At 38.2% G+C, this 13,456-nt stretch overlaps 1 protein-coding gene across 1 annotated transcript in view; it reads left to right on the top strand.

The window, feature by feature from the left end:
• DCC (DCC netrin 1 receptor) overlaps positions 1-13,456 on the top strand; it is a 1,287,746-nt gene that overhangs the window by 1,103,358 nt on the left and 170,932 nt on the right. Inside the window, exons 16-17 of the mRNA XM_069569336.1 lie at positions 6,211-6,306; positions 11,526-11,758. Coding sequence (XP_069425437.1) covers positions 6,211-6,306; positions 11,526-11,758 — 329 coding nt within the window. The remainder of the gene's footprint in view (positions 1-6,210; positions 6,307-11,525; positions 11,759-13,456) is intronic.

The following is a 13,456-nucleotide window of genomic DNA, read 5'->3' on the forward strand; positions in this document are numbered from 1 at the left end:
TTTGTTTTGCCAGCCCAAGTTTATTTTCTTTATTTAAATCATTTGCCAACATTTGAAAATTTGTGGATTTCCCATAAAACTCTGGGTTTCCAGAAATTTTGACAACTCTGAGCCTGCTCTCCATAGTCTAACAACACTCTTAAACTGAGTGCTGGCCCCTCTCCTTTGATGAATTATTAATACTTACATGGATTCCTGTCTGGGATCCTCTAGGCCATATTGTCTTTGACACTATAGCCGAATATTTCTACCATACTCTCACTCCCTCCCTCTCTCAGGTTTGAAAACAAAGACACAAATCAAAAATAAAACTCTAACTTCTAATCATGTAGGTGTGGCATTCCTGATATCTCTCTCACTCTCCTGATAAAGAAATACGCATTATTGCTTAGTTGCTCAGTTGTGCCTGACTCTTTGCAACTCCATGAACTGCCCCTGGTCAGGCTCCTCTGTCCATGAAATTTTTCAGGCAGGAGTACTGGAGTGCGTTGTCATTTCCTCCTCCAGGGGATCTCCCAACCCAAGCAGCGAACCCGCTTCTCCTGCATTGCAGGCAGGTTCTTTACCTCTGAGCCACCAGGGAAGCCCAGAAAGAAATATATAGACAAACACAAATATATAGTCTATGTATATTGGTAAATTAAATGCAATTTCACCCAAAAGAAGTAATTAGATGTGGTTTGAATCTAATATAAATGTTTACATTGTAGTTTATATGTGTTTGAAATCAGACTATGACGTCACTCCAGTAACTATAAAGTATATTCTTCCTAATAGAAAAGTGTGTTGATGACCTTCCTCACTGTATTTTCAATCTGACCCATCTTTTCTCTGAGATATTTTATTCTTTTGTTGTTGTTAAGTCACCAAGTCATGTCTGACTCTTTGCCACTCCATGGACTGTAGCATGCCACGCTTCCCTGTCCTTCACCATCTCTCGGAATTTGCTCAGATTCATGTCCATTGAGTTGGTGATACTATCTAACCATTTCATCCTCTGCCACCCTCTTCTCCTTTTGTCTTCCATCTTGCCCAGCATCAGGGTCTTTTCCAGTGAGTCGGCTTGTTGCATCAGGTGGCCAAAGTATTGGAGCTACAGCATCAGTTCTTCCACTGAGTATTCAGGGTTGATTTCCTTTCAGATTGACTGGATTGATCTGCTTGCAGTCCAGGGAACTCTCGGGAGTCTTCTCCAGCACCACAATTTGAAGGCATCAATTCTTCAGCCTTCAGCTTTCTTTATGGTCCAACACGCACATCCATACATGACTACTGGAAAAACCAAAGCTTTGGCTGTACAGATGTTTATTGGCAAAGTGATATCTTTGCTTTTTAATATGCTGTCTAGGTTTATCAAAGCTTTTCTTCCAGGGAGAAAGCATCTTTTAATTTCGTGGCTGCAGTCACCATCCGTAGTGATTTTGGAGCCCAAGAAAAGAAAATCTGTCTGCTTCCACTTTTTTCCTATCTATTTGCCATGAAATGATGGGACCAGAGGCATGATAATAGTTTTTTGAATGCTAAGTTTTAAGCCAGCTTTTTCATTCTCCTCTTTCACTGTCTAAGAGGCTCTTTAACTCCTCTTCGCATTCTGCCATTAGGGTGGTATAAACTGCATGTCTGAGGCTGTTGATATTTCTCCAGGAAATCTTAATTCCAACTTGTGATTCATCCAGCCCAACATTTCACATGATGTACTCTGTATATAAGTTAAATAAACAGGATTACAATATAGCCTTGTCATACTCCTTTCCCCATTTTGAACCAGCCTGTTGTTCATGTAAGGTTCTAACTGTTGCTTCTTGACCTGCATACAGGTTTCTAAGGTGGTCTGGTATTCCCATCACTTGAAGAGTTTTTCACAGTTTGTTGTGATCCACACAAAGGCGCTCTCGTAATCAATGAAGCAGAAACACACGTTTTTGGGGAATTTCCTTGCTTTTTTCTATGATCCAGCAGAAGTTGCCAATTTGATCTCTTGTTCCTCTGCCTTTTCTAAATTCAGCCTGTACATCTGGAAGTTCTCGGTTCACATATTGTTGAAACCTAGCTTGAAGGATTTTGAGCTTAATCTTATCAGCATGCAAAATGAGCAAAATTGTATGATAATTTGTACATTCTTTGGCACTGCCCTTTGGGATTGGAATGAACACTGACCTTTTCCAGTCCTTTGGCCACTGCTGAGTTTTTTAAGGCTGTGACCCATGACTATCCTTCTATCTCTAAATCCTACCCATGCCCTTCAGTACTAGTTCTAAGTCTGATAATTCCTTAAAGAACTAATCCCTCACTAAGTTTTTAGGCCTCTAAACTCATGTAGCATTGGTACATTGTATGACACACTTTTCTGCTTAATTACATGTACTTTTTCATTGTGTTCTCTGCCCAGAATTCTGATTGTAACCTGGTAAGAGAGGTCCATCCTTTCCAAATATTCTTTTATCTCCAACAGCATTTGACACTTGTTGACTGATCACTTTTTTTTGGCAAACCAGATTGACAACATAAGTCTAAAAAAAAATGAATATCTCCTCTTGTAGGTGAAGCAGTCACTGACTGGAAGCCCTTTGGCTGCATTAAATGTAATTTTATTTTATTCTTCTTGTTGTATTGTGGTTCTTGTGTCATTGTTTGGAATGTCAAGTCTTTAAGGTGAATATTTAGGTCACATAAAAATTTCATAAAGAAAAATCCATCTAATCAGTTTTCAAAGAACACTGTCAGAGATAAATTCATCCATTTTAAAAGCTGTTGTAAAATCAAACACAGATACAGAAAACCACATGCAACCAATGTATCATTTCATGAATTATTTTAAGTTAGAGTTCACCCTGTTTCTTGGCTGTATTTTCTGCAAATTGGCAATCGGATCCAGAAGCTTGATCAAACCAAGTAGGTTTGATCCCTTCAGCCAGACTAGAGGGCACTGCACGATTTATTTCACTGTGGTGCGCATGCTAAGTCGCCTCAGTCATGTCCAATTCTTTGCAGCCTTGTGGACGGTAGCCCAGCAGGCTCCTCTGTCCGTGGGATTCTCCAGGCAGACATCCTGGAGTAGGTTGCCATCCCTTCCTCCAGGGAATCTTCCTGACCCAGGGATCCAGCCACAGTCTCTTGCATTGTCTCCTGCGTTGGCAAGTGGGTTCTTTACCATGAGCACCACCTGGGATGCCCTCTTTCATTAGGTATATAATGTCTAGATTCTCTGTTTTATCTTAGCAATCATGAATTCTTAATGTGTAGTTTGTTCATTGAGGCTAAGAAATAGCGATATTTGCATGTTTCTTATTAGTTGGAATACCGTTATAATAGGATACACCCTCCGTATCCTGTTTGGCTGCACACTGGTAGAGTTTGTTTAAGAAGGACCTGCTAAACATTTGGCGCATTACCCAGATTTGACGATAGTAGTTTGCTCCCCTGTCCAATTCAGAAATGACCAACTCCTATATTCATTAAAGTGAGTGAAGTCGCTCAGTCGTGTCAGACTCTTTGTGACCACATGGGCTATAGCCTACTAGGCTCCTCCACCCATGGGATTTTCCAGGCAAGAGTACCGGAGTGGGTTGCCATTTCCTTCTCCAGGGGATATTCCCAATCCAGGGATTGAACCCAGATCTCCCGCATTGTAGGCAGACACTTTTACCATCTGAGCCACCAGGGACGTCCCTTTATTATTCATTAAAGTATCTATGAACTCATACATTCATAGTTTAATTTCATTGCAACTTTTATGTTTATTGAAGCTCTTTGTCCTCCTCTTTGGTTCTGTGGAAGCTCTTCCAACTTGACTTCCGAATCCGTTTGACACAATCCCGCTATTCTTTGATGGTTTCTTTTCTTCTTGGGATGTCAAGATGCTTCAGGCTCAATTGCTGTGTTTTCTGCCTTAGACTAGGAATCAACCAGTTCTCCAAGAAGCCTTTGTTCCTTGCAGTGCAAAATATATTTTTTTCAGAATCTCAGTTTGGGTGAAAAGATACCTGTGTAACTAAGTGTTTCTAGATGTTTTCAGTGGACAGAATTAGAGGTAAAATACCCTTTGCATTTAAACTGATTTTTTTCAGTTAGATTTTAGAAACACAGTACTTCATCTCTTCTCTTTTACATGTGTATGTCTTTTACATAGGTGTGTCCTTGTTCACACCTGGGATCCCAATCTGAAGGAGGTAGGGTTCAACAGAATTAGACTTTCTCCTGATTTCTCTTTTGTTCTATCTCATATTGCATTGGTATCAGAGTAACATTAATAATAGTTTCACCATCAATAATAATTATTAAAATGTTTCTATATATATTATCCTCATTCTTCCTTCATTTTGTCTTACGATTATAATATGGGGACAGTATCAGAACATGTAGTGTTGCAAAATAAAATTTCTCCTTTTAACCCTCAATTAGTCTTAGTTCATTAAATTTATTGTTCTTCAGTTAGCTATTAGATCAGTATCTCTCAGGTCACTTTAAATATCTAAGGCTCATTTTCCAGTGGTTCTCAGGATTAGGGGAACAATATTTCCTGATTCCTTGCAAGTTGGTAACAGTTTGGGTGTTATCAAACTGTTATAACAGCCCTTTATATTTGAAGTTAACTCTTGTTGACTGTGAAGACCTTGGATCACATTTTCTTACCCTGAGTGTCTCAAATCACTTCAGTTTCTTCTGGCACAAAATGATGCTGTCAAAAAAAATCTGATAATAATCTAATTTTCCCCCCTTATAAATCCTGTATTCTTTTTGTCCACATGCCTAAAAGATTTTTTTAAGTCAGCTAAAATTCCTTGCATTGTATTTTTTTCTGTGCATTTGTTCTGTTCCCTTTCTTTGATTTTTTTCCCTCAAGGACAGCTGTTACTCCAGTGTTCAGTTCTGCCTTCTCGAATGTGTGTGTGCGCTGCAATATGTGCCACTTGTTTCTGCGTTTTTCTTTATTCTTTCTTAGTTTACTCTTGTTTTTGTTTTCTCCTTATTGCTTTGTTTATTCACCTTGTTATACTTTCTTTCTAGAATTACTTCTTAAATATAATTCTTTCTGAAATTTGCCACCTCGTTTATGAATTGTAATCATTCTGATTTATGTTACTCTTGCATCTCTGGCATTTTATTTTCTTAACATTACTTAGCTCACTTTGGGCAGCAAATTGCGGGTTTGATGTGTTTTTCTTGTGTAATTTTGATCCTCTTTTTGTGGACTTGTCTGTAGGTATGATAGTGTCCTCATTTTATTTTGTAAGAAACTTAACCTCAGCAGATATTTTTGTGCTTGCTTTTAGATTTGTTTCCCTGCATGCTGAGAAATTGGAATAGCTTTTCTAAGAGGACAGAGCTCCCTGTCCTCTTGTTTTTCTTACACCAGGGCTCAAGGCTTAGGGAACTGTAGCCTGTGGGTCAAATCTGGTCCAGGTCCTATTTTTGTTGGGGCATCACTGAACTAACAATGCTTTTTGTACTTTTGAAGAGTTGTAAGCAAACATAGATGAGTATGTGACAGAGAATAGGTGGACTGCAAAGCTGTATAGACTATCTTGGTCTCCTACAGAAAAGTTGGCCAAACCCTGGTACACACTAAAAACTATGGCAGTTTGTTTTCCAAGTTTTCAAGACTATTCCTCTCTTCTACTTTGATCTGGACTTTCTCTTCCTTTCATGTCTGTTGTTTCTGATCTACTCATAAATTTTAAATATATTTTCAGTAGTTTGTCCCCAAGGTGAGCCCTGTCCCAGAAAGGAGAGTTTGTAAGTTAGTTTCAAGTGTTTATATTTACTATTCTCAAACTGGTCTATTGTACTTTCTATTAATAGCATTAGTTATTTTAGAATTACCCTGTTTTCAGAATTGAGGTTTCCCTCTAATTTCTCTCCCACAGATACTAATAACTCTTGGGTTCTAAGGGCCTTGGTGGTTTGTCCATATCCACTGGTATTTTAGGATGTGAACATACAGACCCCATCACCTCATTTTGTCATAAAAGTCTGAATGCCTTTGGTTCTCCATATAGTCTTTCTGTCTCCTTTTACCTGGAGATTCAGGAAGATCAAAAAACTGTATTTCCACCACTGCTGCCTTCTTCCCGGAATCAAGCTCACTTATTTTTCAACTGTTTGCTTAACTGACTATATTCAATTTGATTTCAGGAAAATGTTTATCCTGAGTATTTCAGCACATTAAATAAACCCACATGTACACTTTTTTCCTCTGTTTTCCTTCAGAGTCAAGTTCCCATTATGTCATCTCCCTAAAAGCTTTTAACAATGCAGGAGAAGGAGTTCCTCTTTATGAAAGTGCTACCACCCGATCTATCACAGGTAAGCTGAAATAGTTAGTCTTTTTTTCCACAAGGCATTTGAGTTGTGAAAACAACAAACCAAAATGAAACAAAACAAATAATGAAGAAAAAACATATGAAGTCATGTCCGAGTCTTATGTGTATATATACAAACACAATTTTTTATTTTGGGGGTTATCAAAATTGTGAGAGGAATTCAGTCTGTAAATTAGTCCTTGGACTTGGAGAATGTAGATCCCTTATTCTCTTTATTTTTTTCCAGTAGCTTCATATTTTGGTGTCTTGACACCATTTTTCATTCCTCTGGGTAACCTCTCCAAATCAGTTCAATGTAGGCAGGAGGGTCTCTGCAGAAGGCTACCAGGTGCCTGAATGGACACTTGCTTCACTGAAGAGGGTCTTTCAAGCTGATATCGACAAACATGAACTGCCCTCATGGGGCTGGTTTGGACTAGGCTGAGTCACACAGGAGCTTCTTTCTGAGCTGGGCCAACAGGTCACCCCAACAGTGCCCAAGGCCTGTAGGCACTGAAAGAATCGCTTGCTTCAAAGGCTTATCACTTCTGGAAATTGTTATGTGAGTTGGACCTTAGAGGAGGCACAGGAGAGAAACAGGGCTCAATGAAATGAGAAAGAGAAAGGGGGTGGGTTAGAAAGTGAGATCCTGGTCATCTATGGAGACTGTTTGTGAATAAGGCTGGACCTACTCAGAAACAGAATAAATACCAAAAGTACCTCTGTGAGGCTTGCTCATGACCCAGTCATATGACTCAGAGTCAGATGACCACTCCTAATTGCCTTAGGTCTGAAATGTGAAAGCAAAACCCAGGATCCTACTCCATCTTTTTAATGTGTACTTTGATCCTTTCAAAACCCACAATCTTCAAATTTCATTCAACTTATCAGCTGTTTTCACCTTCATGACAACAAAGGATCTGGTGCAAAGGAGCAGGATTTAGTAGGAGCACCATGGAAAATTACTGGGGTGCCTGAGTATGAGTCCTGGCAGCTAGGAATAAATGAACCTCCAGGAAATGATGGGGTTCTGTGACTTTTGCTACCACCTAAATTTATGTGAACTTTGTACAGTTTGTTTTTCAAATCCAGAAGTTTCATTCAGAAACTGTCTTGAGAATGTATAGTTGTAAACCAGATTTGCAGTTGTTGTGTGATGGTTTTCACAGCATACCATCCCTTTATTGATTTCCACCGAGTTTCCTTTGAAACCTTGGATATTATTCCAGAGTCTCCTTGAATCTTTGGCTGCTGGATATAACATCTGTGCTGGTCTGAATTGGTATGCAAAAGCTTAGGTGCATGTCAGTATATTAATTTATCCATGGAGACAATATATATCTTGCATTGCATTATCAGAGGGACTCTGACTCTCAAAAAAGGGTAAATAAGAAATATTACCCAGAGAACATTTACTGTCAAAAGTGTTGTGTCTAAATACAGAGATATGAGGCAAATAGAGGCCAGGATGGAAACCATGAGATAACATGGTGAAAGGTGTCTGGGATTTTTACTCCCTCTTATTCTCTTATTCTGCCAAAATTCCTTTGAGTGACAGCAGCCACTTTGGATGAGCCAGTGCTTCCCATAATGTTTGTTCATTAAGTCAGCTCTTTCCTACCTAGGGTAAAAGGTGGTTTAAAAAAGTCCTCACTATGAATTTGAGCTCATGATCAGGCCAAACAAAATTGTACCATGATCAGTCTTTAAGAACTCATAGTTTTTTTTACCAAAATTAAAGCCCACAAGGAAGGAACACAAAGATGACCCCCCAAATCCAGTTTTGAGCAGAAACTGGTTATAATAGAGATAGAGTTCGGATAACTTGAAGATAAATTGCTCAGAGAACTGTTTGAGGTGTTATTAACTTCTTTTCCCTTAACATTTGTTGTCATTCTTTAATTCTTAGCATATGGCATCCCCAGAGTGGTTTCTAGAATACCAGTGATCCATAAGACCATTTTTTTTTTTCCTGCTGTGACTAATCCTAATGGATCTGAGAAATGAAATAATACTGAGAATTGAAAAGCATATGAGGGATTTTCTGATTGGGGAAAAGTCAGTAAGGGGTTGGAGAGGATGAATAGAGCCAGCTCTTTCCACATCCCTGCCCAGATGTGGCAGACATTTTCTTGTGTTTTCACACACCACAGAGAACAAAGAACAAGTAAACAGAATTGAAGGTTTAGGTTCTGCAGGCAACTATACACAGTAAAGGTATCTCAGGGATCCTTAGAAGACACTTTTGGTCTCTGAGCCTCTGCACAGGACTCCCATGAGTAGCCCTGGAAGAGATGAACATAAAGTAATAATAATAAAACTCAGAAGCAGTAAATGCATCAGGCTGGGCTATCAGGCTATGGTGCTTTCCACATGGATGTGTCCATAGATGCTGGTCCACTCTGGACCGCATCTCATTCTGAACATACCAGCATTACAGCCAAGCAAAGTCTCACTAGGTGAAAAGGGCAGGTTAACAGTGTGCTTGGTTTGCTGCTTCCTTTTTTTAAATTTTATTTCATATTGTTGCAAGAATAAGACATTTTGAGCCTGGAGACTGGATGAGAACAGGCGAATAATGAGATGCATTGTTTGAATTTGTTTATTTTCAATTGTTTCATAAATGTCTAAATGAAGTACAATCCAGGTATAAAACTGTATTATTTTTAAAAGCTTGTTTTGAGCTTTAGTATATTGACTAAAACACTTATATGTTCTCACCAAAACAACTATTAGGAATTGAATTGGTTTCTCTTTTTAGCAAAAGGTTTAAAGCTATATTTTGTGTTTTTGTCTTTTTTTCCCCACTCTTTTGAATATCACCACTGCAAATGGTGAAGAAAAAAACCATAAACAGAGTTATTTGGAAGCAAAATAATTTATTTAATTCACTACTCATTCCTGACCTGTGAGGGAAAGATAATTAGCAATATATGTAGCATATATTTAGAGCACTACTTGCTACCTACTAATAAGTTCTGCTTTGTTAGAAATACCTACTGTATCCAGTATGGCAGACACAAGGCTCATGTGACTGTTGAACATCTGAAATAGGCTAGTGCAACACAATAAATGACTCTTTAATTGTATTTAATTTTAATTAATTTAAAGTCAAATTGTCCATCTAACTATGGCTGTTGCATTAGCCCAACTATGGAAGAAGTGGCAAATAGAATGTCAAGCCATGCCTGAAAAAAAAAAATCCACCAAAAATAAGCAATAAAAACTTGGCCAGGGTAGAAAATTTTGAATTACATAAGTTCATAGGTATATATTAAAAAATAGCATTGCTTGAAATTTATGGTTGCATTCTGCAGCTGAGACTCTGAGAAACTCAACAAGAAGTTTATGAAAAACATAATTTTCTAAAAGCAAGAAATAGCAGAATTATTACCATTGCTTAAAGTAAAATCACTACTTTTGAAAACCTTATATGGGGTATCTATGAAAAACGATAAAGTTAGTATAGTTTTTCCACAAAATTAGATTAAGCAAAGAAACAACAGATAGGATAACATGAATACAAGTTGATCTACAAAGAGTTTGTGATTGAGAGTAGTCCTGTGCTATGTGTGACATTCTTCTTTAAGTCAGCTAAGAATAGAAATAACTCAAGTGAAGACAGCGCCTGCTTTAGTTTTGCCAGAATGTTCCACTGATGTACCAGCCTGATGACTGATTGGGATCCTCTTGGAGGCTGCAGTGTCTTCAGCTGCCCCTTCATCATCTTATAAATCCATTCGGGTTTAAAGGAGCCCTTAATAAGAAGACACATCAAAGGAAATATGAAAAGCCTCGGCTCTGTCATTAAATTTTAAACACACATTTTTCTCTCTCTCTCTTTTTTTTGTGTCTTCCTTTTGTTCTCTTTTTCTTTTCAGATTTTGTATTTTGCTCCAAAGACCACAGCCCAGTAAACTACTAAATAATTCATTAGAAAATAGTGATGAGTAGGGAGTAGACTTTTAAAATTCAGTGAACAAAGTGAGGTAATCATGAAACTCAGCCCATAGTCTCTATACTACACTTCACAAATATAAGCTCAGTATGTTTACTGTTCCAGATACTCTAGATGTTGGTAGGCCTCATCTCCCCAAATGCCATTGTATGGCCAGTCTAAGAGCTCATCTCATTTTTTGTTAGTAAGAACACATGTTGTTTGATTTCAAAGTTTTAACAAATTTAAACACCTTCGGTAATAAATAAAAGGCTCAATATTGGATTTGTTCTCCAGCTGCAAAATAAACTCTCCAGATTATGGCATCTGCAGCATCAAAACAAATACAAGGTTTTTCTAGAGAATTTTGTGAAACCACAGACATCAGTATGCAGATTCTGATTGAGTTACGGATCAAAGCATGTGTGTATCTCATCGTGAATCTCATCAGTCCATAGAGTTCATTCTGTCTCTCTGCCCGATAATTCCAAGTCTTTCCTTGGAATTTAAAATTATAGAACAAGGAACACAGAATATAGGGATGCCATAAATAACTTACTCTGTGAGAATGTGGGTAAAATGGACAATTCTACACTTTCTTTAAGGATTTCAATCTGACCACACCATGTGCCATGTAAAACCTAATTATCACATCATTGACCCATGTGGACTTGGCCTGACATCGTGCAGTCATAGCCATAGATTGCTATGGATCTCAGGGCCCTCTGCTCATTATCCTTTGTTTGTTTCTTACCTACACAATATTTATGCAGATAAAACCTAAGCAATAATAAAAGCATTAGAGACACCAAATCACGTTAGAGAAGGAGAAAAACAAATAACACAATGGGTATCAGATAGGCATTTATTTCTTTTGCAGGAGGAAATGAAATAGATAATCCTTAGAATTTTATTTCGATGTATCTTTCTAATTATAAAACTGATGACTTCTGTACTGGATCTTTGAAGAAGCAATGTGCAGCATTCCAAGAAAAAAAAGTGGACTTTTAAAATATGTAACGAGAAGCAACAGCCAAATTGAGAGACGCATTCTAAGGAAATAAGGAAATTATGGAAAACAGTTACCTTTATAATCTAGCAATACTGTTTCTAATGAGTTTTCCGATTGAATTAATTATAATTTTTTCTGTTCTTCTCATGTTCCCTTTCATCATTATTGCCATACATTTAACTCATTGTGATCTGTTGCCACTGATGTTTATTTTTTTAACTCTTTTGTTTATGTATTTATTTGTTTGCTTCATTGGTCGGTTTTTTAAACCCAGATCCCACTGACCCAGTTGATTATTATCCTTTGCTTGATGACTTCCCCACCTCGGTCCCAGATGTCTCCACCCCCATGCTCCCACCAGTAGGTGTACAGGCTGTGGCTCTTACCCATGATGCCGTGAGGGTCAGCTGGGCAGACAACTCTGTCCCTAAGAACCAAAAAACGTCCGAAGTGCGACTTTACACTGTCCGGTGGAGGACCAGCTTTTCTGCGAACGCGAAATACAAGGTGACGTTCTAACCGATAGTATGAAGTTTAACTTGAACTGTCATTTGTTTAATCCATTGTTTTAAACACGTCCTGGACTGTCACGAGTTATGTTGCTGCAGTGACACAAAATGGAAAACAAAGCATTTTAAAACTCAGTGCTCTAAAACTGGCATGGGAATTATTGTGTCTTAGGAAACAGTCTAAGACGAGGTAGAAAAGCATCAAGAGCTGCGAAATGTTATTTGAATTCCACCAGATGTTGAGTTTGTATAAATAATGTAATTCTGTACAAGGGAATGCCATTTTCTTTTGAAAATAGCAGAACTCTGCATTAGTTTCTTGGATAGATTTTGGTGTTTTTCTTTTCGTGTGGAATCTAGGTTTATGCCGCAGTCACGCATATTAACATTGTATGTAGAGACCCATCTTATAGTGAGTATGAGAAGGAATACATGAAGATTTTTTTATACTATCCTTAGATGGTGAACACACCTCAAGTCATTAACATCTGTTTGCTCATTTAGCCTTGAAAGGCCCTCATGTGGTAAAGAAAATGCACAGTGTACCCTCCCCTTTAACTAATATGAATTAGGCCATCTCTCTTATCCCTGTCCTCTCATTGAGTCATCACACACACACACACACACGCACACACACACCCCAACCCAGGAGCTCCTTCAGTTCAGTTCAGCTCAGTCACTCAGTCATGTCCAACTCTTTGAGACCCCATGAATCGCAGCATGCCAGGCCACCCTGTCCATCACCATCTCCTGGAGTTCACTCAAATTCACGTCCATCGAGTTGGTGATGCCATCCAGCCATCTCATCCTCTGTCGTCCCCTTTTCCTCCTTTAGAGATACACATTTGAGGCATTGTCATCCATTCACATCTCTATCAGTCAGCCAGAACAACTCCAACAAATACTCATTTATATAATCAAACGCTACCTCCTAAGCCTACCACATTAGTAGTGTATATACCAACACACAAATGTAGAGTAAAAGGAGATCGAGTAATTGTTAAGCATCCACCATTAACTTAGGATTGTGCTAGATCAAAGAGGTCATTTAACGTCTTTTAGTTGTTACTCCAGTATTCTTGCCTGGACAATGCCATGGACAGAGGAGCCTGGCAGGTTATAGTCCATGGGGTCACAAATAGTTGGACATGAGTAAGTGACTAACACTTTCACTTTCACATATTTAACGTTGTTACTCACAATTTTGAAATGTATAATAAACTCAGATTCATGGAGTACTATATAGAATTCAGAATTTATTCAAGTGAAATAATATATGAAAACATATTTTAAAAATTCACAAAATGATTATTTAAGATGAAAAAGAGTTAGTTGTTCAGTTGTGTCCGACTCTGCAACCACATGGACTGTAGCCCACCAGGTTCCTCTGTCTGTGGAATTCTCCAGGCAAGAATACTGGAGTAGATTTTTCCAAAGAAGACCTACAGATGACTAATAAACATATGAAAAGATGCTCAACATCACTCGTATTTAGAGAAATGCAAACCAAAACCACAATAAGTTATCACCTCATGCCAGTCAGAATGGCTGCCATCAAAAAATCTACAAACAATAAATGCTGGAAAGGATGTGGAGAAAAGGGAACCTCTTACACTGTGGGTCAAACTGCAAACTGGTGCATCCACTGTGGAGAACAGTGTGGAGATTCCTTAAAAAACTGGAAATAGAACTGCCA

This window comes from Ovis canadensis, chromosome 23 (assembly GCF_042477335.2).
Source record: "Ovis canadensis isolate MfBH-ARS-UI-01 breed Bighorn chromosome 23, ARS-UI_OviCan_v2, whole genome shotgun sequence".
NCBI lineage: Eukaryota > Metazoa > Chordata > Mammalia > Artiodactyla > Bovidae > Ovis > Ovis canadensis.